Here is a 26,677-nt window from a genome sequence, read left to right on the forward strand (position 1 = left end):
GCCCTGTCGGGCTCCTCCTCTCCGAGTGGCACACCAATCACACACACACAATAGGTGAGGGGGACGAGCATGCACCGTCCACGTGAACGTCCAATGTTCAGTCGTGAGCACTGCACTGCAAGGTGGCGCCAGCAGGGCTCTTCCTCGTCGTGTGTGTGCCGCTAGTCGAGAGTTCCCACGATCCTGACAGCGTACATCAAAGGGTCTGCCGCACAGCTCGCCTAATTGGTGGGGTGATTTATTTATTTATTTATTTATTTATTAGAATACCCTCAGGGCCCGTAGGGCATTACAGAGGGGGTGGGTACAACATATATAACACACAAGAAAAAAAAGAGAAAATAAAGAAACAAGTATCAGATGCGCAAATCAGGAAGGCAACATAAGTCAACTAAAAATGTATAAGAATTCAAGCACATACAAGACAAAGATAGATAATGGAAACTGCGTATAGTTACAAGCATTGCTGAGAAATTGCAGTCTTGAATAACAAAGGGTCTGTTATTGATACAACGGAAGAGGGAAGGTGGTTCCAATCGGCGGCTGTTTTCGGTGGCCGCCGCGGTCTCTTCCAGGAAGATGCTGTTTTTGTTGTCCTCTCTCGTCGTGGCATCGTGGCGACACGACGTCTCATCCTCCGGCTAGCTGGGACAATGCCTGGCGGGCATAGGCAGCCGGCCGATCGTCTACTTGATTGGGGATTAAAAGGAGCGCCGCTCTTCTGTCAGCTCTGGCGCCGGTCACAACAGCTTCCCCGTCACCAGATGAATCAGTGAGGTCATCAGGCACCGCTGCTGCTTGAAGGGACGACAAAAGGGTCCGCATTTGAAAGACGGGAACTCGCCTTTGCTTGCCGCGTTTTCTGGGTAATTACTCAAATCTTCGACAGCGTCTGGCAGACTGGGTGCCGAAGGGATTGAGAGCCTCCCCAGTGGACCGGCTTACACACAATGGCGTCTGCCCAGACGAATTTCCATGCCAAACTTAACAGGCTGCAGACACGATAGTCATGGGATCGAATCCCGGCCGCGGTGGCCGCGTTTTTAATGGCGCACAAAATGCTTGAGGCCCGTGTACTTAGCTTTAGAAGCACGTTTAAAAACACCAGATGGTCAAAATTTCCGGTGCTTTCTACTATGGTGTCTCTCATCACGTTTTATTCGCTCGAGTACGATTGAAAGGCCGATTGTGTGTTTTCAGTAAACTCAGTTGTAAGTGGGTGCTTGTCTTTCGCTTCTTTCCATGTACCGCCCTGCCACACAGTTTGATCAAGTATAAACCCATACCAACTGTCCCAGCTCTCAGCATTGATTTTAAGGGGTTCATTTTAAGGCTTCCTTTTGCTTTTCTGTTTTGTTCTAAAATTGGACAGAATTTTTTTTTTTATCTGCCAGAGGCTCGAATTGTATTGAAAACTCAATCACAGTGTTCTAAGAGAGCAGGAAATGTTTCATTTTTGTTTATTTTTGTGGTGGAACAGTACTGACATGCTTGTAAAAAGAATAGTTTTCGTTTCCTTGGTATGCAGCGTTAATGCTTTTCACACACCGGAGTCAACACGTATGAAATATTTTGCTTTGATTTTACATTTTTTTTTTTCACAGGACATTAGCAAGCCAGCCTCACTATAATGAACATTACGACGAGTCAACGCAGTTCCATGGAGTTTGTGAACTCTGCATCATGCGTGTAGCGGAAATTTGAAAAATCTGTGTCTACGTCTTTGGATGGTCGTTCTTGATGTGCACCACAAGCTGCCGGCTCTTCGTGACATCACACTGCGATCACTATGAAAACTTGAAGTGTGTTTTTTAAAGGTGGCAGTATTAAAACTGCATTTTGTGCAATTCCAGGCACCACAGAACACTTTCCAGAGTTTTCAACACTATTTATTATGACAATCCAAAAATATTTAAAATTTGTGTGAGCAGTCCTTTAAGTTGAGCCACTTGCACATCTTGGGCCTTGAGGCACTTTTTAATAATGAAATGGTGGGAATATAAGAGCTTTTCATCTACAGGTGATTTGTAGATGAAATCCACCACTTTGTTGCAGATGAAGGGGATGAAGAAAAGAGCAGCCTTGGAGAGTGCGACAGCAGTGATTCCGACGCCAGTGACATGGTGAGTGGCTCACTGCACCCTTGAAGTTTGCTTAGTGGGCACTAAACAAGAAAGGATAACCTGTTTTACTTTCTCAGTGGACAGAACATGAAGGAAAACAAACAAACATTCTAACCAGGGGATGTGATTTGTAGTGACGTCACAATAAGAGAGTTCCTTAAGGGGGGGGGGGCAGGAAGGGGGGAACTTAGCCATTGTGTCGTGACTGTTCCCTCTAGGGGAGGGCTATGGGGGGAGGCTGACAAAATTTTGGAGGGGCTCCAAACCCCCGTGCCCGCCCCTGGCGCTGCGCCTGCTAGCGCCGCCATGCGGCAGACGTCGTAACAATTGTTTGGGGGAGGTCTACGTTGCCAGTTTATGCCGGCGTTTGGTCGGCCACTCTGCCGGTTCACTGGTGCTTGGTGTCGCTGCGCACACGCCGTGCAGTCAAAGACGCAGTTTCGTGCTTTGCACGAGCAGTAACCCTGCTAAAAAAGAGAGAGAGAGAGCAAAAAAAGAAACATTTGTACTCGTGGCATCTCAGTAGGAGCATAAGCGTGCACAGGGTTATATCTCCTTTAGATAGGGGATGAATGTTCATCGAAGCGTCTCCACCCCCTTTCATTTTTATATCTACTGTATGGGTTAGACATTGGGCCCCCTTTTTGGGTGACTAGGAGGTGACCCCTCTCCCCCTTTGCACCCGCCTGTGCGCACACCTTTGAGGAGAAGGGAAGAAGCACTCTTGAGGAGGAGAGGATCGGGACAAACCCATTAAATACGTTTTCGATGCGACATCTTATAGTCGAGCTTAAACCGGTGTGCGGGGTGAACCACCCTTACGGTGCATGCGCACCCCACTCCATCTCTGCCCTCCTATGCTCTGCCCTCTCACTTCACAACGCTGACACAGGCAGCGTCTGCTCATTCCTCCCTCTCTCCCGTCTAGGCATCCTTCCTTGCAATGGGCGTTTACACGCCCATTGCACATTTTCATTCCCTGCCCTATTTTTCTCTTCACTTTCCTCGCCCTCTCACCTCGCAACGCCGACACAGGCAGCGTCTGCTAGCGAGTTTCTTGATTAAAAAAAAAAATACACAGCATATTCACGAAGGGAGTGATGATAAGTGGGGCGAAGTGTTTGTTAGTCCTTCTGTCTGTATGTCCGCCCAGCCAGTGATGCTAGACAGTGATGCTAGACGCAGGACAAGGTTAGACTAAGAGAAGCTTCACCCTTAAAAACCGACTGCTTGGGCTGCACAACTGTTCAGACGCCACCCCATATATATATACATAGGCACTGGATCTGGACCTCCAAGTAGCGCCGGTGGGAAATTTCTCCTGTGCGTTTTTGAACAAAAAAAAAATTCTCAGCATGCGTGTTAATTAAAGAAGACTGCGGGTTTCTGTGTTGAGTTGGAGTTTTCTAGCTCTCATTGCCTGTTAGCAGCGATTGGCATGTTTCTGTAAGAAACACTAGTTCGCCACTGGGTGCTATGCGCCTCCCCAGGTTTCACTCCTGCGCAACGTCTCAATGAGCGCCAGCGTCTATGCCGCCGCCAGTGTTAGCATGAGCACCTGCTATTTCGCATCTACACATGGTTTCCTTTATCGGGAGATGATGTAATTTTTCATCAAGACGTTTCTTTTGTAAACTGCTGTGTCTTGTTTTTATTCTGCACTGATTACATAGCCTTATTTCCGTGATGTTTCGGTTTTGAATTCATGGTTGCCAAATTCAGTTTTATGTAAAGCATTTTTGCCCTCAGGGGGCACTACCCTGTGTATATATGCGCGGCATTGTACATAATAAATGAGTTCCTTCTTGGCTACCGGCGGCTCCGCACTGCTTGTCGGCCGACACTTCAGCACCGTGCCCTGTGTTCTCCTAAGGCGCGTTTGTCGCACGATACTACATTTTGGCGCCGAAGATGAGCCGGGAGCTGACCGGCTAACCCAGGAGACGATGTGTACGAACATGTACGACGCAGCCCTTGCGCTGCTGAATGAAATCTTTAACCCTCAACTGGATGTGGCGTGTCTGCGCGCTTTTTTCAAAGCCCTGCGTCAGGGCCCAGACCAGTCGGCGGTAGAGTTTATACAGGAAGTACGCCGAGTAGCCAAGCTTTGTGAATTCGGTGTAGCGGACGATATCCTCACTTTCGGCCAGATGTCTCTGGCATTGCGTTGCTGCACCTACAAACAACTTTTTTCAAGATGGGCAAGGACTTCACACTACAAAAGGCACTCGACGAAGTGAGAGAGGAGGAGGGCGTCAACCGCGAGTTGCTACAGTTAACTGGAGCGCAAGTCAACACAGTGTCGTCGCGTCCGATTCAAGATGGGGACTCAGCTCGCCGAGCGATTCAAGATGCCAAGCCAAATGGCGGCCGTCCTCGCCAAGCTTCGGTGCAAGATGGTGCCAGCGGGACTTCTGCATGCATCTCCTTGTCCTCCGCTGCTGCGGACACCTCCTCCCCAGCTTCGTTGCCGGCTCGCGCGGGTGCCTGCCTCCGCTGCGGGTCGACGTGGCATTAAGCCAACTCTGCTGCATGCCCTGCCAGGAGCCGAACGGGTTCGCGGTGCGGATGTCGTGGACACTTCGCGCGGGTCTGCTGCACTACTATGCAGTCTACCGGTCATCAAGGCACATCGACGGGGACGAATACAGTTACTGTCCTGCAAGTGGACGAAACGTTCACCACTATTGGACTTCATCGTCCAGAAGGTACCAATGAATCCACTTTCAACATGCTCATCGACTCTGGAGCAGCTGTGTCATTACTCAACGTCCAAGATTATAAAAGAAACTTGCGCATATAAAGTTGCTACCTTCACACCTCGTTCTACAGAATTGCTCAGAGCAAGTCATAAATTATCGTGGCTATTTCAAGGCAACAGTCTCGTACTACGGCAACGGCGCCACGATGCCCTTCTACGTCTTGGACAAAGGCACCTCGCTCCTGGGATTAGATGCCACTCAGCTCTGAAAATAATCATCAGAGGTGAGACCCTCACTTGTTCTCTTGTCGACTCCTCGGCGGTTCTGGCAAATGCATCACCGGAGTATCGCCACCTGTTTTCGTCGGACATTGGCATCGTCCGGAATTACGTTCACCGTGTCAAGGGTCAACCTGGTGTGCAGCCAGTGGCGGCCAAACTGCATCATCTTCTTTTCTTGCTGAGGCAACAAGTTGCCGACAAGCTGCAACGACTAGAGCCGACTGGCATCATTGAGAGGCTGGATGCTTCGGACTGGGTGTCTTCATTGGTTGTCGTCTGCAAGAAGGACTATAGGACTATTTCATCCGACTGTCCGTCGATCTCTGTAAGCAGAACAAGACCATTGTGGTGGACGGGTTGCCTCTACCTCATATTGAGGAACTTTTACAACAGTTAAAAGGTGCTAAAATTTTTTCTAAACTCGATCTTGCATCCGCACACCACCAGGTTGAGTTAGCGGAGGAGAGTTGTGACCTTACTACTTTTGTAACGCATCAAGGGCTTTACAGATTTCGCAGAATGTGCTTCGAGCTGGCATCTGCACCAGCTATTTTCTAAAAAATGATGAGCGATGTACTGAAGGGGTGCCCTGGTGTTGTCTGTTACTTAGACGACATTTTAGTCTGGGGCCGTAATTGGGAAGAGCATGATGTACACTTGAAAGGTGTCTTGTCTAAAATAGATTCTTGTGGCATGAAGCTTAATGACAAGTGTGTATTTGCTGGTACTGAAATTGCATTCTTAGGTCATAACATAAGTGCTCGTGGGTTATTGCCAGTTGAGTCTAAGGTCGCTGCCATTCTTGATGCCCCTGTTCCCACTGATATTAAAGCACTCCAATCCTTCTTGATATTAGTTGGATATTATGGAGAGTTTCTACCGCATTATGCTGATGTTGTTTAGCCTCTGCGTCGCATACTCCGGCAAGGTCAGAGTTTTAACTGGTCCGCTGAGGCCAATGTCAGTTTCATCCACGTTAAAGAACTACTTGCTGACCCCCGGGTCATAAATATTTTTGATAACAATCTTTTGGTGGTGGTTACCACCCATGCATTGTATGTTGGCATCGGAGCAGTGCTTCAACAACACAGAGGAGATCAGCTGCTAACTGTTGCTTTTGCATCTAGAACATTATCTCCGGCAGAACGCCGGTACTCGGCAGGGGAGCGCGAAGCTCTTGCTTGTTTGTTTGTGGTGGAAAAATGGCACGTGTATCTTTGGGGGGGGCATTTTATATTGTGGAGTGACCACCAGGCTTTAACTACTTTGCTGTCAGCTGATGCAGTGGGGCGACGCCCCTTGCGAATTTCTCGATGGTGCGCCTGGCTGTTATATTATAACTTTTCTGTACAATATTGCAAGGGGGCCGATAATGTCGTAGCGGATGCATTATCTCGGCTGCCAGCCCAGCTTCCGCCAGCACAGGCGCCGAAAGAAGAGATAATTTCTTTAGTTGTTGCATGCTTAAATAAGGACGAGTTACAGGCAGCCACTGCTAATGATGGTACCTTCCAGCAGCTTATTCAATACATTGCTGAGGGTTGGCCTCCAAAGAAGCATTTGACTTCAGTACTTGTACCTTACTTTGCAGTGAAAGACGAACTGTCTTATGCTGGTGGGCTCAATTACCATGGGAACATGTTACAGTTCCAGAAACTTGCAGGGGGCAATTGATTCAGTTAGCCCATGAGAATCATCCAGGCATAATTCGTACAAAGCAGCTGCTTTGTGACAGGTATTGGTGGCTGTACCTTGACAAACAAGTTGAAAGTGCGGTTCGGAACTGTTGCATTTGTCAGGCTGCCGACGAATCGGCGAAACCTGTCTTTGCACCCCTACAACTAGTTTCTCTTCCCTGAGAAATCGTGGGAGAAGTTAGGCATGAACATTATTGGTCCTCTTTCAAATGGTCCCTCAGATTGTCATTTTGCAGTCACTTTCATTGACTAATACTCCAAACGGCCTGAGGTTTCTTTCGTTTGAGACGTTACGTCTGATGCAGTCATCACCTTTTTGACTTTAGTCTTCTGCCATGAAGGGTTTCCAGCATGCTTAGTAACAGACAAGGGTCCCCAGTTTAAGTCTCGTCAGTTAGAAACTTTTCTTTTCGAACGAGGTATTCAACACCTCTGTTCTTCCAACTACTATCCTCCAGCCAATGGGCAGGTTGAACGGTTCAACAGGGTTTTGAAAAAGTACATTGAACTAGCCCAACTAGAAAGTCTTCTAAAGAAGGCAATTACGGAATACTTGGGTATTTACCATTTTTCGGCTCGGGCAACTATGGGATCGTCTCCCGCGATGTTGCTTCATAAGCGTCAACCTCGCACAGCAGTTGACATAACTGATCTGCTGTTGCCTTCTACTTTGCAGTCATTTTCGGACAATACCATAAGGATGCGAGTTTTTCATAGGCAGAAGTACATGAAGAATTGTGTCGTTCAGAAGCGAGGAGCCAAACCTCTAGTCATTCAGGTTGGCCTAAGAGTCGAAGCACTTGTTCTAGGGAAAAAACACAAGTGTAGAGGTCCGTTTACCATTATGTCGCAGTGGGATCCCACCATGATGTGGTGTTTCGGTTTCGAATTCATGGTGGCCAGATTCGGTTTCACGTAAAGCATTTTCGCCCTCAGGGGGTGCTACTCTGTGTATATATACGCGGCATTGTACATAATAAAGGAGTTGCTGCTTGGCTACCGGCGGCTCCGTACTTCTTGTCAACCAAAAAACATGGGGCACGGCGCCTCAGCGCCGTGCCCCGTGTTTTCTGTGTCGCGCATCTGCTGCATGATACTACAATTTGTTTAATAACTGGTTTTTATTGCTGTGCACACACGCCAACCATTATGTGGGGTCGCCGATATATAGTGAAGCAGCTTATTGGCAGATTTTTTTTTCTGTTCTTCATCTGTGAAATTAGTAATGCAGGATAGAAACAATATTTTGATTTGAATTTAATATATATATACGGTGATGCAATTAGGTTCCAAGCATGTCTGAAATTTCGCCACATGCTGTGCTACCACGCTTCAGGAGGCGAATACAACCAAGGGTCCTTTGTTTACAAGTGCATAAAAGCAGGATAGTTTCTGCCATGCAAAGTGATAATAGGATTCGAACACCAACATACTGACTGTAGGCATACAGTCGTTCACAGATCATGCAAGTGGATGGTGGCACTCTTCAGAGTGCCACTGCTTCTTTCTTAGCCTTGCATCAAAGCAAAAAGACATAGGACAAGAAACAGGGCTATCAGGTTGCTGTACACCTGTGCTACTTTTTTTTTCTGTGCCCGGTGCCTCTATGAGTGAACGATTGTGTGCATGTACTTCCTTCATCAGCAGCAAGCGCTTTGTTTGTGTGCAGTATTCAGGCAGGTAAGAAAAAAAAAGTACTAACTACGATTCTGTAAGTGCGGTTACACACCTAAAGTTGGCGTGAGAATACCCCATCGAAGAAAGAAACCCCCCTCTTCCCCTTTTGGACTTTTCTTTATCGTTTCGTTCCTCCTGGATTTGAACTACAGCACGTGCCTATATTTTCATGGTCGGGAAGTCTGCAGGCAGAATACTTGGATTGGGTTCACAAAGCTGGCTGTACATGCATTCCTTCTAATCACAGCAAATGATGTACCTGGTGCTAAAAACTTCTCCTTCGATAATACACTGCACATGTATTTCTTGAAAACCAGGGTGGAGTATAATAAATGCTAGAGTCAGTGACCTTCTAAGCAAATCCTGGACAATACGGTGATGACAGCTGAAACGACCATGCAGTTTGAGTGAGTTAGTGAGATTATCAACGTCTACCCTTTTATGGTCAGCTCATATTGAATATATCTTCACCAGTGTTTCCAGATCATTGGGCTACATATGTGGCATTCATTTGGTCTCCCCAGAAAAATATCAAATTGAAAAAGTCGAATCTGTACAAAATAGCGCGGCACATTCCATTTCACATTGTTACGACTGTTATAAAAGCACTATGCTGAAGAAACTTGACTTATCTGTTCATTCTTTGCATAATCATTGGGATATCGCCCTGATAACATTGTTTCATAAATATATCTATAACCCACCGTCATCATTTTTACATCTTCAAACTCCCCCATATAGGTCACATTGTTTATATAATCAGTTCAATTTCATGCACATTTGCAGAAAGACTAATTCATTTAACTATTCTGCTCTTCCAAAGGCCATTCATCTTTGGAATAACCTTCCTGACACCATTGCTTCCGAGAATAACCAAGAAAACTTTAATCATCTACTAAATACACATTTGTTAAAATAATGCTTTATTCCAAAACTATTGTTTTTCAAAGCCTTTATTGCCGTTCATGTGCAATTTCACATTAGATATATTTTTTTGTATTGGCCACCCGATGTCGAACTCCTTCCGTAATTGTGTAAGTGAGCTATCATGATTGAAAGTGTATTTTTTTCCTTGGCTCTTTTTTTGTGCAGAATATTATGCAATCACATTACATAATGCATTCCCTCTCGTGTTGCAATAACATTTTTATGCTGTTCTCGTACATTTTTTATCTTTTTGTACCATGTACACATTAAAAATGTTTCTTGTATTACCCCCCTTACACAATGCCTCTAGGGGCCTGTAAGGTACTTTTAAAAAATAAATAAATAAAATGTCCCCAGGAGGCTGAGTAGGGGCCATTTCAAAGTGATGGACAAACTATATGGTGGCATCTGCATGATCCCCCAAACCACAGCGATATTGGACTTAAACTAGAAGCACATTAGTGGTAAACTGCAATAGCCCTAGAAAAGAACATGACCCTGGTGGTAAGAAGTATAATCTCGAGTCTGCATGCTTCACACTCATCATGGTTGCAGCACATAAAATTAAGGAAATGATTATAGTTGACTCCAACTGGTTATTGAAACTTTCGATTATTTCAAAGAAATTTCAGATTCTTGGTTGGCTCGCTATGTTTTTAATATAGAGGTACTCGTCGATGGGCTAGTTTGCTCAGAAGTCAACGTCTCATTGAAATAATGACCGCACTGATAGAAGAACAAATACAGACAGGACAGGTGCTCCCTTACAACTGTTCATTCCACGAGAAATACAGCCGTATAAATTAACAGTAATGTGTTATATCTATCGTCCGGGTGCTCTCCAGCTAGTTAGCTAGAGAGCACCCAGACGGCAGAGAGATGACCATCATCATCTCAATATCTAGCATCCTTAGTCTCGGTGCTCTCGTGATGATCTGTCTCATTTTATCCATTATCTTTCTACCCACCGACCCACCCACCTATTCATTTACCTACCAGCTGACCGACCGACATTGATAGTTGTTTGGACCCAGATGTAGGCAGCTGGTTTAAATTGGGGCGAATGAAAATTAGTATGGGAGGTTAAGATGCTTTGATGAATGTGCCTCTCTGCTTATGACATGAATAATGTGACAATTCTGTTCCATACGCCGTCAAACCATTTCTTCCAGACATGTGCTGCATGCTCGTGCGCGGGTGGGTATGTTCTGCAGGTGATTGACAGTACTCAGAAACTGCGAGAACAAACATGGGTAATTTTAATGAGTGAGCGTTAAGAAAAATCTGGCGTCGGCTGCGATGACCCAACGAATGCAAAGAATAAATGTCAGGGTACCAGCAGAAGTTCGACCTTGTGTGGCAATCAAGTACTCTACCACAGAACCATGCCAGGTCTCGGAACTACTTTTCAAATAGACCCTAATGTTCATGAAACGTCGGTTGTGGTTGCAGGGCTGGCTATCCAATTTATAAACGTTATATATGTACTCCTACAGGCTTCGTAGCATTCCTCGAAACCCTTGAAAACCCTTGAATTTCGAAATGGCATTTTCTAGGCCTTGAAAACACTTAAATTTGTTTTATGTCCTTAAAAGTCTTTGTTTCGTCTATGGAAATTTGTTCAGCCGTAATTTAGTGGATTTTCTTGTGTGCCTGGCAACTATATGTGCTTTTAAGCCAAGGAAGTATCCAATCCAATCAGTTTCTTTAGCCATATTGGAGTGTTGTGGTAGCGGTTGTGTGGTTACAGCAGCAACAACAGAACTAAGCCGTGCTTTTTGGTGGAGACTATGCAAGTCTGCGCACATTTTCGCAGTTCCGTCGCTTATGGTGCATTTAGACGACGGACCGAATCCGGATTTTTCGTGGACGCGGACGGCTAATCCACAGATGATCCGCCTGCAGGTGCACTCACACGACGGACGGTGTCTTAGGAGAAAACAGCCGGATTACTCTTGACAGCAGATTCGGCGCTCACCTGCGGCCGCTGGCAGAAGATCGGTTTGAGAGTATTCAGCATGGATCCAACATAAATGCTCGCAAGAAGCGACGCTTGGCTGCGATGTCTGTCGCGGTGTGACAAATCAACGAGGAGTGTTATTCTTTCAGTAGAAAAGAGAGTTGCTGGCAGAATGGTCCTTCACCTACATTGTTCCCCACTTGTAGAATGTCTGAACACGTCTCCCATCCTTTTTCAGAAGCGGCACGTCGCCGGTTGCAGAAGTTAGAATATTTCACCACCATGACGGCTAAGCATCTCGCGTGTCAAACGACAACGGCGACATTACCCGAACCACCAAAAGTGATTTCTGCGTATTTAATCACCTGAGTACAAAGCCTCCGGAAACTAAGTAAACCATGCTCAAGCGTAGATGATGCCGACCAGTCATGCAGCTGTCCGCGAGCCACGGAGGACATGCCGCGAGCAGACGGAAAGTGTACTGGTTGCCAGAAACCCCGAGCTAATCCGCTGAAGTATCGGCTTTCTCCCGCCAGAATCCCGATGTGAGAAACAGGTTTAGGTCGTCCGTGCGCGAGCCGCGCAGACGAGTTGCGGACGAGGGGAATTGCTGATGTGAGGTCATGTGACGCCCCGTCCGTCCTGCCACATCCGGATTCGGTCCGTCGTCTGAATGCACCATTATGGTGGAACTATGCCGGGCAAGTGCGAATTCCAGCCATCTTGGTTATGCATTGCTGCTTATAGGGAGTGGATTGCACCAGATACGTCAAACTCGCATCGGGCAAAGTGTAAGCTTTGTGGAAAGAGCTGCAACATGTCATCAAAGAGGGAGTCTGCTCTTAAAAGTCACATGAAGAGTGTGAGAACACAAAAGCGACTGCAGTCGATGGTAACTTGAGTGCGTCCGTCAGTGGTGCCAACCGTTATTGAGCAACACGTAGAGCCAGTTCTATCGTCGTGCGATGTGAGCAGCATCTGCCAAGCGCACAAGTGTGTGACCGACGCGGAGATACCTGTGGACCCTGAAGATGGTGACGTCCTATTATTAGTACGAGTCATCGTCCCACACAGGAGACTTATTCAGGAAAATGTTCCCGGATAGCACCATTGCTTAGGCATTCTCATGTGGGGAGAGGAAGTCCGTGTATGTTGTGTGTCATGGTCTAAGGCCATTTTTTTCTCTCCAGCTTAAAACGTGAAGCGGGGCAGTCGGATGGGTACACTATTCTTTTTGACGAGTATGACTACTTACAGAAGAAACAGATAGACATCCACTTGCGGATCTGGAGCACAACCCCAAAGTGTGTAACGACGTGGTACTTCACGTCAATTTTCATGGTACATTCGGCCACCGAAGACGTTTAGGAGAATTTGTCGCTGGAAAAAGCTGTCCTGTTGTCGACGGATGGCCCCAATGTAAACCTGAAATATTTCAGGGGAATGCAGGATTACCTGCTGAAAAATTATGTTTAATGTTTGAAATTGCACCTGCGGACTTCACACTGTTAATAATGCTTACAGGGTGAGTGTTGCTGCCAGCAAGTGGGGCCTAGAAAATCTTCTGTCAAGTCTCGGTGCCATGTTTCATGATGCGCCAGCACGAAGAGAAGATTTAACCACTGTCGAAAGCCAAGAGACATTCCCTTGAACTTTTCTCCGCATCGCTGGGTTGAGAATGTTGCTGTGACAGAACGTGCCATTGCACTGTGGAATGATATGAATAAGTATGTGGAATGCACAAAAAGGAAAGATGTGAACATTCAAAGGTGTGAATCGTACACACAGATGTCTGCTTTTTGCCAGGACTCGCTGCTTTTGGCCAAACTTAATTTTGCACTTGCCATGGTGATGTTTCTAAAGCCATTCCTCTCTGACTACCAGCTGGGCAAACCGCTGATATTCTTTCTGAAGAAGGATCTTAAAAGTATCGTGAGGCAACTCTTCACGAGTTTCGTGAAATGCACAGTACTGACAGCTTCTGCAGGATTGATCAGCATACTCAAAATAGACCTCGCAGACCCAAATAACCACGTGTCTGCTGAAAAGGGGGACATTGGGGATGCTGCTGTACAAAGAATCAAGGCTGCAAAGGTGGGCACCAAAGAAGTATTTGCCTTTCGAATATAATGCAAACGGTTCCTTATAGCTACAACAACAACAACAAAAAAAAATCCTCGAGAAGAGCCCACTGGCAAATCGGCTGGTTAGGAGTCTGTCTTCGCTCGACTCCCGTCAAATGGCCTCAAAGCCTGATGACTGTCTTAAAAATTTTAGAAAAATCTTAGATGCACTCATAGCAGTTGGTCGGTTAGATTAGCATGAGAACGATGCTGTGCTTGGTGAATTTGTTGAACTTCTGCAGGAGAGAAAGCCCAACCTGCGTCGGTTTGACACACTCTAGTACTAGTCTGGATTAATTTTATCTTGAGCTGCTGAAGACTGATAGCAGTGCTTTGTATATGCACCTGTGCAAGGTTGTTTGACTTCTTCTAGTCTTGAGCCATGAACAGGCCTCTGTTGAAAAAGGTTTTAGTGTCAACCGACAGGTATTTGTTCAAAACCTGAAGGAGATCTTACATGTGCCGCTGCAAATCATCTGTGATGCAGGCAAACAAGCAGGCAAAAGTATCAGTGAAGCCACATATAGGAGGAAATTTACACTATCAAAGTGAAGAGGTATAAGCTTGAAGAAACAATCGCTGACTTGACAGCTTGCGCAGACAGCTATGCTAAAGCTACAAGTGACATCTCTTTTATCGTGAAGTACAATAGTCTGAGAAAAACAGCGAAAGTGAAATAAAAAACTGTGGAACTTGCATAAGTGGATGAGAAGTTGAAAGGAAAGCTTCATGGAATTTTATCTCTAGTCTATTGCCAAAAAAGGCTTTTTGTTTCTGTGTGCGTCTGTGTGCAATATGTCTTAAATTGGTGGTGCAATATGTGTTAATTTGTCAAGCAAACCATAAAAATTGTTTTTGAAGCCTGTGGTAAACAGAAAAGATGGAGCTGATAAATAATGTTTAATCTTTGTTAGCTAGAAAATGATTTTTCAAACGTACTTGGTTTTGCTTCTGTAAAATAAAGTACAAATTTTTATGCTGTAAAAGGTAATGTTGTAATCTTCTGGGGTTTAAAGTGTTGTATTACGTCCTTGAAAAGTATTTTTTAGCTCCTTAAAAGTCCTTGATAACCCTTGAGTTTCGCTTCACTCGGGTGTTATGAACCCTGTCCTATGATACAGCCGTCACAGTGGGTAGTGTCACTTGTAGTTAGGTGCCATCCGCTGAAGTCGATTTATGTAGCAACATTCAGTGGTATCGTTTTCGTGACCATCGGTGCTTAATGTCAGCTTACTGCTTCTAGTGTTGCTAATATCCATGTTGCTGTTGGCATCGTTACGCAACTGTAAACAACTGGTTATATAGAACATATGCGGCTGTTTAATGTATATTTTTGCTTGCATTTGTACATCTTTATTGACACTTTGTAACATTTCGCTCAATAAAAATATGACAACACAGTCATCTTCCATCCGCATGCTTCGCATAACTTCTATTCCCAATGTACGTGGGATCTGCTGAATTTTTTTTCTGTATAAAAACTGCAGGATTCCATCGTCAGGCAGCTCATGCATGAAGCCTTGCCTGCTCTGCCAAAAGGCTTCTCAAACATGATCCATTATGCGGTGGTTCTGTAAATCTTTTCGTTTTGTTAGCAGAAATCCTCGACGTACCTAAAAACTTGAAATCTTCTTGCTGCTAAAAGTTTGCTGCACTGTTTTGTCAATTTGAGAAGGACAAATGTTACACAACAAAGGAGTTCCAAAACACGGTAGGAAGGAGAACACAGAAGCTTGCAATGAAAAGTCTGTAAACAGGGGTTGCGTCGAGCCTATGTTTTGGCAAGCAGACTTGTCTTTTTCTAGGCTAGAACAGAACTGTTTTGTTCTAGCCTTCAGGAAAAGAAGTCCGCTTGTCGAAATGTCGCCTCGACACAACCGCTGTTTACGAATCGCAGCAAAGGAGCAACACATGACCCGATAAATATCCCCATACACTGTAAATAAATTTGACCTTGATATTACACAAAAGTGGAGGTGAAATAAGCTTCTAGCAATACAAGACTTATCTACATGCATGCTTACTGAATCTTGAAAATCAACAATCCTGTGCACACCAATACAGTTCATCACAGACTGATAACGGGCATTATATAGCACTGAATATGCCAATTTTTTAAATGTCTGCTGAGAAAGCAAATCAAGTGCTATGGTAGTTCCGCAGATACTCGATTCTTGTGACCTCATGACCAAGAAAGGATCGCTTATCCTCAGAATGTTGAAATTTTTGTCGGGAAGCAGCTGACATTTAGTTGCCATGATTTATTTTCGCATACAATTGATCTGAATGTAATGCTCGGTTAGTGCGTATTTGCCGCAGCTATCTCTTTTGCTGCCAAATTGTGAAGCTTATAACTTTTACCTATCTTTGTCATATCCCTTTTGGCTCTAGCCAGAATTCTTTAGAGCAGCTTGTGTAGCCTCCTCATGATACAGTCTGCTTCGAAAAGCTAGGAAACCACTGTCTTGCACACTCATGAGTCCACTGTCCTTGAAAAACTATGCAGTCTCTTTTCTGGGGTTGTCTGCATTCGTTCGAGAAAATATTGCTCTTGTGCTTCTTGCTTTGGTCCCCTGTTGCCAGGTATGTGTCCAATGCAGAAAGCAAAACTCAAAGCCATTCACATAAATTCGGTGATATTAGCAAGAATACATGAATCTTGGAGTACTTCTTTGGAGCAATGAGACAACGATTGAGCCTCAAATTTGATCCCCTGTTAATTTTAATGCACCTTTTTTTCCACACAGGATGGAGTGAAGGATCCAGTGATAGATAACACAATGGCTGCTTATATGCAGCAAGAATTTGGGGGTGCCTCATCAGATAGTAACGAAGAGAACTTTGCCGGTGACCCTGAGGAGCTGCACTCGGATCATGGCAGTGATGTCAGCTCCAAGAAGAGAACAAGTGGTAAGCTGTAATTGCTACTTTTATTAGTTATTAAGTTGTCTGCTACAGTATTGTAGGCAAGTACAGACCTCGCCAATGGCCCCAGCAGCAGAGTGTCAAGCCTTTTTTTTGTGATAGAATGAAGTAAGAGGCCAATAAACGGCATGGAGGAGGGTAGGGTTTGCGCTCCGACTGGTGCTTGAGGACTCGCGCGACTGGCAAACTGGTCGACAGCAGAGCACGGTAGGCCACGTCCGTCGAAAGTGTCGCCCACGCGAGTCTCAGGCCAGCGAGCGTCGGTGAACGTGGTGACGTGTTCGGTTAAGCGAGCAGGCTCGCGAACGACATCGTCAACCCGTCGCGCTCGCGACCACGACGGGTCAGTAAGCGCGTTCCCGCCAACACCTGAGTGCCCCCGGTAGGAAGGACTGGGTGCGGCGATTCGAGCTGTCAACCGTGCTGCTGACGGGGAAAGGCCAGCGAGCGGAGACTGCGCCGGGGACGGGCCCGTAAGCGCGTGAGCCTCGAACAGCTGATACAGCCCGTTACTGGCTTGGCTAGGACTGTGGTCCTCGTTCAAGCGACTCGCATCACCGTAGGGGGCCCCGAAAAAGAAATCTCTCCCGGTGAACGAAAGCAGAGGGTCGCCGAGAGGGCCGTACCACGTGCTGTTGCCGCCGTCCGCCTCGAACGAGATCAAGTCCGTCGCCACAACATCGAACAGGAATGAGCGCCTCGAAGGGGTCTGCTCTGAAGCCATGCCGAAACCACGTTGGGCGCCAGTTATGTGGAGATAGGTTTTCACTAGGCTTACCTACTATGCACAACCGTGTAGGGATGCGACGTCCTCCACTGCCGCTGCGTGCCAAGACGTTGCGGCCGGGTTCGTCGTTTTCTCCGGCACGGCGCAGAAGCCACGCACAAGGCAGGATAACAACAACAACGGGTTTATTAACCCGAAATGCAGCACGGTGCGACACTCACGGGCTTGCAGGCCGTATAGGGAACTCCGCAAGAGCAAGCAAGTACGCTTGCCTAGGGTGCGACGACTCCCGCACAAGGGCCGAAGTCGAACACACGAACGAGAAACCGCCTGCTAAGCAGCGCATCAACCTCTCGTAGAGGCCTGAGAGAATCTGCCGCGACGAGCGAATCGTCGGGCGCAACATAGCTCGTAGGAGAGGAGGATGTCACGTGCGCCCTAAGGGAAATGACGCTGCGTTGCGACGTAGGCCCGCTGGCGCGGGCCTACGTCACAACGCAGCCCCATTTTCCTTATTTGACGTGCGCCAGCGTAGAGTGCCCGGACATGCCAGCGTGGAAAGGAGCCGACGGTTGACTGGCCCAGACCAAGAGGCGCCCTGGCAGTCATCTTGGCGGATGCCGGCGCTTATGAGCGCCCGGGCTACGCTGTTGGTGCGCGTGCGGCAGCTGGGGAATGAGGCACCAGGTAGAAGGGCGCTCTCGATTCCCACAACACTTGCCTGCAGGCACTAGATCTATTACACAAAGGGCGGGAGCTGAGTTCGTAGTACATAAAGCAGTCTGCTAAAGCAGCGTATCAATCTCTCGTGCAGGTCTGTGTGCATCTGCCCGGTGGCGGGCGAGCACCGGGCGAACGCAAGCGTGTGAAGGGGGGGCTCATGGGCGGCCAATCAGTATTGGCGAGGCACGGTGACGTAAGCGAGCATAACATAAGGGGGAGGCACGATGTCTGCGCAAGTTTGGACGTGTGCCTCCATGCGAGAAAGCCAACACATGGCTTGTGCCAGACGAAATAGCCTTAGAGCGAAAGCACGGTGGCCATGCTCCCAGCGCTAGAGGCACATGCGTAAGCTTCGTAAACTAGGCACCAAAGGAGAAGGGGCTCTTGATTTTCACACCCTTGCACCACTGAAATCTGCCACCATCATCATCAGCATCATCGTCAGAGGCTGGGAAAAACTACATTCAACTTGTGGAAGAAGGTCTTGCACTGGTACTTGGAGTGAAGAAATTTCACTAGTACATCTATGGCTGATACTTTATGCTTGTAGCAGACCAAAAGTCGCTGCAAACGATTCTCTGACAAAAGACCTGAATTACACTTATGTAGCAGCTCGCCCTTAACGTTGGGCACTGATATTCAAGAAGTCTAGTGATAGGCAGACTTTCTTTTTAGATGACCAGTCGAAGCACAGCAAGAGCAGTCGGCAGAAAATACTGCACTCTGCATCTTGAATCACTAGCAGTTACAGGCGCTAACATTGCATGTGCTACACGCAAGGATACGACACTCAGCAAAATCTTGAAGTGGACCTGCAATGGTTGGCCGCCATCTGTGCCAGATGGGTAATGGAAACCCTTTTTTGACAGAAAGACCGAACTAATGATCCACCGATGCTGCTTATTGTATGGCATTCCTCAGCGACAAGCCCTCTTATTGGAAGAGCTACATGAGGGACACCCAGGAATTGTAAGAAGCAAAGAACTAGTGCGTTGTTATGTGTAGTGGCTAATGATCGATGCTGATGTGAAAAGTTGTCAAGCTTGTTTGAAGCACCGTTTGGTACTCGGCGCGGCAACCGCTGCCCTCCTGGTCGTGACCGACATGCCGCTTGGCAAAGACTTCACTTAGATTTCGCTGGTTCCATGCCCAATAAAACGTTTTTAGTAGCAGTTGATGCCCATTCAATATAGTCTGAAGTCTTCATTATGAATGAAACTTGTGCAGAGAAAACTATTCAGTGCTTGAGAGAATGGTTTGCTCGTTTCGGCATGCTTGAGATGGTTGTAACATATAAGGGGGGGGGGGGGGCTGCTATTTGTCAATGCTGAATTTGAAGCTTTTCTTCGGCATCTCGGAACAAGGCATGTCACCTGCACTTTGTATAACCCCAACACAAACGAACCAGCAGAACATTTTGTGCAGTCATTGAAGTCAGCCCTACAAAAAGGACTACCAGGCGAGAGTCTCGAGACCATGTTACAAAGTTTCCTTTTGGGAAACAAACGTCTCTCTTGCAACGACAAAGGAAACGCTGGCAGCACTATTGTTGGGAAGAAACCTCTGGATAGCCTGGATGGGGTCAAGCCTGGGGTAGAGGGAAGGGTTCAACGTGAACAACTTGAGCAGATGGCCTGACGACAGTCATGCCTGCAGATTTGCCGTTTATAACCCTACTTTAATTCGAAATTATCGAGGCGAGACGTTGGGTCCTAGGTGTCATCGCAAGACAAACCGGACCTGTGTCAGAAGCGCGCATGTCACCACATCACCAGGATTTATTAGCTAGCAGAGGCACCACAACCAGCTGCTTCCTCGGGAGGCAAAGATTGGTTTTGAGTTCTTTAGCTGTGTGGATGAATCAGCTGCTTAGGAAAATTCGAGCATTCAAAAGACTCCTCAACAACAAGCAGTGACTGCACCAGCACAAGCAGTGCCACTCTGCCAAACTGAATAAGGTCGCCGATATTGGCGACGAAAATGCCAGCTTCTGCTAAGTACTGAAGTGGCTCAGTGCGAGAACTACTTTGTCTTCTCCACGAAGAAAGGGAGGAAAGGTGCCATGTCTGGTTGACCTTAGCGTTATCTCAACACATCATCGAGCAATTGTGGCCACTCAATAGGCCACCTTTTGGCATATAAGAAGCTTGAAAATCTCGGCCAAGCGTCACTTAGCTAGGAGCATCCACAGCATATAGTTCTATGTTCAGTATTAAACCCCTGAGTTCTTTCTTTGCTACCTATAGTGCTAGGACGCCTTTTATCCCCGACTGCAACTGTTGAGTATACAACACACTGGACATCTGAATTATATTGGCATTGTTCACATCACAGCCATCAATGTATATTGGAACACCAGCCGGCTCTTCTACAAAAAGAAAGAGTTTATGTGAAAAGTGCGAGAGTGCACCTGCGTCTCACGAATATCAGGAGATGCACTTCACCACATGGCACGAGCAATGAAGCAGCTTTGTGGTTCAGAATTCTGTGGTCTGTGTTAATAGAAGCGTTAATAGAAGTATTGTGTAAAACATTAATAATTTTTGTATTTTTCCTGAGTCATTTATCTTCAAAATATGTATTCTCAATTTTCTTTGTCTTGAATGTTTTTCGGTATATAGTAGGTTTTTTTATTGCTGTTCATCTGCTGGCAATCAAGAATTGAACGCTTTTCAAATTTTTATACATTCCAGAATATTTTGTTGCTCTGCAACTTATATTTTTAGAAAGAACATTTCATTATGCATAAGTTGGTGTGCCACAATACATGCAGAAATACTTTTCAAATTGAGAAAACTTTCTTTCTAAAACATATAAAAAATAATCCTTTTATCACTGTAACAAAGGAGTTGAGCTACAGACAGGCCCTGTTAAGATATTAAATAAATATGAAGTAGTGGTGAAAAATAACCCTTTCCAAATAGTAACGAAAGAGTTGAGCTGGCCCTTTTGAAGTATAAAACAGGTATAAAGTGGTGGTGCTTCACCCAGACAATCTGTTTTGTTATTGCAGTTGATTTTTCTAACCGCTGCGTATGTTTTTCTTGCAGTTGTGCTTGTGGAAGACAGTGCCAAGGTTCTAGGTGTGATTGAGACAAGGCAAAGCACACAAGAAAAGTCACCATTTTCAGGCAGAACTGGTTTATTCTCTAGCAGTGGGAAGCTCTTTGACGACGACGATGAAGAGGTGTGTGTCACGCTTCGCATTTAAATGTTCTGAATCCCTAGTGCCCATTTTTCTCTCCCATTTCTCTTTCACAGTTTTACGTTACATTTTTGAAAATGTTTCAAGAACCAGGGGAATTCATGTTTCTAAGAGATTTACTCAGACTTGACACAAGTATTGACAAAATAATAGGTATGTGCGAAGTAAATAAAGATTTGGTTAGATAATTGGGAATAGCTTAATTCGAATACTATATGTAGGATATTATTAAGAAAAATGGGGGATATTATTAAGAAAAATGTGATAGAGACAAGGCAAAGCACACAAGAAAAGTCACCATTTTCAGGCAGAAGTGGTTTATTCTCTAGCAGTGGGAAGCTCTTTGACGACGACGAAGAGGTGTGTGTCACGCTTCGCATTTAAATGTTCTGAATCCCTAGTGCCCATTTTTCTCTCCCATTTCTCTTTCACAGTTTTATGTTACATTTTTTGAAAGTGTTTCAAGAACCAGGGGAATTCATGTTTCTAAGAGATTTACTCAGACTTGACACAAGTATTGACAAAATGATAGGTATGTGCGAAGTAAATAAGGATTTGGTTAGATAATTAGGAATAGCTTAATTCGAATACTATATGTAGGATAATATTAAGAAAAATGGGGGATATTATTTAGAAAAATGTGATAGAGACAAGGCAAAGCACACAAGAAAAGTCACCATTTTCAGGCAGAAGTGGTTTATTCTCTAGCAGTGGGAAGCTCTTTGACGACGACGACGAAGAGGTGTGTGTCACGCTTCGCATTTAAATGTTCTGAATCCCTAGTGCCCATTTTCCTCTCCCATTTCTCTTTCACAGTTTTACGTTACATTTTTTGAAAATGTTTCAAGAACCAGGGGAATTCATGTTTCTAAGAGATTTACTCAGACTTGACACAAGTATTGACAAAATAATAGGTATGTGCGAAGTAAATAAGGATTTGGTTAGATAATTGGGAATAGCTTAATTCGAATACTATTTCTACAGTGCGCATCACCACAACAACTTTCATGTTGACAGTGCAGCTATCGTGCAGGCTATGGCTTTCTTCATCCATAATAGAGGTAAATGCACAATAAAAACTCTGTTCAGCTGCACTGCTCCACAAGACATGGACCCTGCAAGTAGGCTTCACAGCACATACAGGCACGCAGCGGCCACTGGCAGTCCCTGGTCCGTATCACGTGATTTAAAAGCCAGTTGCGGTGCTAAAAAAACACTGCAAAAGTGGGCTTCTTTTTATTATTTTTTGTGCTGCAGCAGCGTGGGAAACAGTTTTTATTTGAAAAGTGAGGCTCAGCTCTTCGCCTCATGTGAATGATAATGGCGAGCAGCGCCGCATTATCAGTGCTGAGATGCTCGAAAACTGCACACTTTCGACCTTCAGCCACCTTGTGCTCTATAGATGCAATTTTAAAGCATTTCCGTTTAGTCTCGACATAGATTTTTTTTTCTGAACAGTGGAGGTACTGATTGTAACAGGTGAAAGCAAAAGAACAGTAATTTTTTAGAAAACTTGAGTTTTTCGACTCTCATCTACCCTTAAGAGAATAGGTGCGGTAATGTGTGTGTCTCTAAAAATAAGTGCCATCCTTTAATCTCTGAAGTCAATGTGATAATCATGTTTTGACGCCAGCTGGTAATGTATGCTTGTACCACACATTGTTACTGTGATATTACATGTTGTATTGTGAGCCATGTTTACAGGGCGCATGTGTTTGTAAAGCATGCAAGTTACTTTCACTGCATTTTGAAGAAAAGAAAGTTCTCTTTATTGTATTTCCATGCATACGCATGGCTGCGTGATAGAACACCTGCTTGCCATGCCAACGACCCGGGTTCGATCCTCATTCAGACCCGGAATTTTTTATCACTTACTTTATTTGCATCTTTATTGTTTTTTCGGTCAGACAAAACACGACTTTTCGCTCACAATTAACAACGCCGACACCGATGTCGACATTTCTGCGAAACGAGCTCTTTAACGCTATTACATGCATAAGGCAATTGTGAAACTGTCACAGGGCCCTTTAACTTCTACCACAACGCTGCCATACACGATTTCTTGTGCTGGAGATAAACAAATCTCTAATTGCTTGTGTAAACACTCATCAGCTGTACTATTCTATATGATGCATAGTCGAAAATGGGGAGGAAAAGCTGTACTGAAAAATGCATTGCTTATGCACTGCGACTTAACTCTTTGAGGGATAATGGGATGAATGTGTCCCACTTTGCCTCTTTCAGTAAAAACTTTCTTTGCTGCTTCATGTTGCCATCAGAGCTCAATGCTTTTCCACTGCAGTGTATCGGGAACATTTAGGAAACAAAAATTATATTTGGCACATTTGCGATGCATGATATCGGTAATAAGTTCAATGTAAATTTGCTTTCTGCTATAGAACGCTGGGCACGGCGGCACCGAAAGAATGCGGTTCGCTGACAATCCTTGGCTTTTTGCTGTGCAGTTCCTCGGCTTCCTGCGCACTGCGTACTGCAATGAGCATACCGTTGTCGAGGCGGCTAGGCATCAGTTCAGGGATTTCTACTGTCATGACGCTGGGGATAAGCGTTTGACACCGCCCATCAGACCACCACTTCATTCTACGTCACCAAGCGCAGAAGCCGGCACGCAACCTTCGCATGGAGCGACACCATGTGGAACCAGTATAAAGGATCATCCTTTGGAATGCGCTACCACTGGGCACGGCGGCACCGAAAGAATGCGGTTCGCTGACAATCCTTGGCTTTTTGCTGTGCAGTTCCTCGGCTTCCTGCGCACTGCGTACTGCAATGAGCATACTGTTGTCGAGGCGGCTAGACATCAGTTCAGGGATTTCTACTGTTATGACGCTGGGGATCAGCATTTGACACCGCCCATCAGACCACCACTTCATTCTACGTCACCAAGCGCAGAAGCCGGCACGCAATCTTCGCATGGAGCGACACCATGCGGAACCAGTATAAAGGGTCATCCTTTGGAATGCGCTACATCTGAGCACGGCAGCACCGAAAGAATGCGGTTCGCTGACAATCCTTTGCTTTTTGCTGTGCAGGTGAGGAAATGTTACGGCAAGTGTTACCGTTCAAGCGATCCTTTTCTGCTAGTGCTGCCGTGCCCATGGCTGTGTTGCTTGCTTGATATTTCTGTTATCTGCCTCAGGAAATTACTGCTTTCAGGGGGGGGACATTGAAACTAACCCCGGTCACGACACTGCACTAATATTAAAGCAGCTTAGGGAAATCGCAGCTGATATTAAAGATATAAAGGAAAACCGCCTGGTAGATATTGAAAAAAAAGGTGGAAGCTTTATCAAACCTTGAAGAAAAAGTCACTTCATGTCAGGACCGGCTCACGCATATGAACCAAGTTGTTCTGACGCTTGAAAGGAAGATAGACGATTTAGAGAACCACAGTAGAAGACCTAATTTGGTCATTTTTCGGGCTACCAGAATCAGAGGGTGAAAACGGTGGATCCCTGGAATCAGCCGTAAATAAAGATATCTTTCAAGACCTTCTCGAGCTGGAACCAGTAGCGATAGAACGCATTCACAGATTAGGTCGTCCGTCTCCGAATAAGAAATGACCGGTCATCCTGAGACTGCTCGATACGAGAGATAAAACATTAATTTTTAAACAATGCCTCAAACTGAAGAACACTCCTATATCAATAAGTGAGGACTACTCGCAGAAAGTTCGTGAAGTTAGGCGGAAGCTTTGGGCAAGTGCGAAGGAAAACCGGGAGAGAGGGGACAAAGTTTTCTTAGCTTTTGACAAATTGTACATCAATAAAGTGGCGTATGTTTGGAACGAGGAAATAAATGATAGAGTTGCTGCTCAAAAAAAACGACGAAGAAAATTCATGCCGGCCAATGACTCGTCGTCACGTGCAAAAGCTAAGGTAGACGCTAGTTTTGCCGACTGTCAAGGCAATGTTTTAAAGATTCCGTGTTTAGAAATCAACCGTCCATCCTACAGAAATTCAATTTCAGCCAAAGAAAAACACCTGCATATCGTCAATTTCAACGCTGGTTGCGTAGTAAACAAGACAGATATACTTGAAATCCAACTGCTACGACATGATCCACACATTGCAATCATAACAGAAACTTGGCTACGTTGTGATATAACAAATGAACTAGACTTTTCACCCAATTACAAAGTGTTTCGCAAAGATAGAATGCACAGAGGCGGGGGTGTGGCCGTTCTAGTGAAAGATCAGATAGATGCGACGCTTATCGGTGACACTGCCGACCTGGAGTGCTTATGCGTCAAGTTATCATGCTGGGGCCATTGCTTCGTGTTGTACGCATGTTACAGGCCACTTAACGCTACTCCAGATTATTTGATTAAACTTCAAGAGCACATGTCTTCTTACCAGAATAAGAAAATTTTATTGATTGGCGATCTGAACCTGCCTGGTGTCAATTGGGAGCTCCTCCAAGCAAACAATAAGAGTGATGAAAACGCTAACATTATTTTCGACATTATGCTGACACATGATCTAATCCAAGTGGTTAATGAACCCACGCGTGTGCAAGGGTCACCGTGCATTTACTGAGCATATTGTGTCAATTGAGGATGGTTTGTCAGATCATTTCCTTGTTGCGGTTTCTGTACCCATTGTCAAGATTGCTGTTCGCAAAATTCCCAAAACCATATCTATTAAAGATTATTCGAGAGCTGATGACGCCAGCGTCGTTGACTACATGGAAACCTGTCTTACGGGCTTTGCTGATAGTGGCGGTGAAGTGAGTGCTCTGTGGGCAACCTTTACTACAATGTGCAAGCATTGCATAGATACATTCATACCTACTAAATCTAAAAAAAGTCAATAAAAGTATGCCATGAATGATGCGTGGCATAATTCAATTGAAGCGCAAAATCAAACGAATAAAGAAACATGCGCGTACGGGGATTATTAGTGCACGTACGGATGTTGTCAGTGAACTACAAGACAAGATAGCATGCACTGTACGTGATTCGAAAGACCTATATTTCACTGCAACATTGCCGAACTTTATAAAGAACGCGCCGGATAAGTTTTGGGAATACCTAGGCGAAAGCAAGAAGTCTGTCACGGAAATCACAATTAATGGAACCATTATTAACAACTTGAATGCTATTGCACAACATTTTAACGATTATTTTCATAGCGTATTTACCAGTGGTAGTTCAGGGTTATCTTTAGACTCTTTAGTGTTTCAATGCCATGAGGTGAACTTCATCTCATACCATGGCATTGTGTCTATGTTGTTAAACTTAAAAACCAAAACAACTCCTGGCCCTGACGACATCACAAATGTGTTCCTTAGGCGATACGCCGAAACTATTGCTAAATTCTTGGTTGTGTTATTCAGAGTGTAGTGACAAATACGAGCTCTAAAAACGACGAAGAAAACGTTTGTTGTGGCGGAGGCTCTTGCTGCTGCAGCTGCTGATGAAAACCGCTGGTTGCTGTCTCGGTGCTGTTAGGCCCAATAAACGGTTGCTCTACCCCGGCGTGCATCAAGCAGTATTCCTACATTTGGTGGAGAGTGCTGATTGTCTCAAACTGGAACTCTGTTCCCGGACTCTACCTCAGCCCCTCGCCTCGTCAATGCCTGACA

The 26,677-nt window shown here is 45.4% G+C and overlaps 1 protein-coding gene across 11 annotated transcripts in view; it reads left to right on the plus strand.

The window, feature by feature from the left end:
• The window catches only part of LOC119175608 (uncharacterized), a 497,980-nt gene that overhangs the window by 93,942 nt on the left and 377,361 nt on the right, over positions 1 to 26,677 (plus strand). For all 11 annotated transcript variants that reach the window (XM_075881653.1, XM_075881644.1, XM_075881647.1 and 8 more), the window contains 3 exons: positions 2,056 to 2,123; positions 16,238 to 16,400; positions 20,916 to 21,052. In XM_075881653.1, the coding sequence (XP_075737768.1) occupies positions 2,056 to 2,123; positions 16,238 to 16,400; positions 20,916 to 21,052 (368 nt within the window). The remainder of the gene's footprint in view (positions 1 to 2,055; positions 2,124 to 16,237; positions 16,401 to 20,915; positions 21,053 to 26,677) is intronic.

This window comes from Rhipicephalus microplus, chromosome X, assembly GCF_043290135.1.
Source record: "Rhipicephalus microplus isolate Deutch F79 chromosome X, USDA_Rmic, whole genome shotgun sequence".
Lineage (NCBI taxonomy): Eukaryota > Metazoa > Arthropoda > Arachnida > Ixodida > Ixodidae > Rhipicephalus > Rhipicephalus microplus.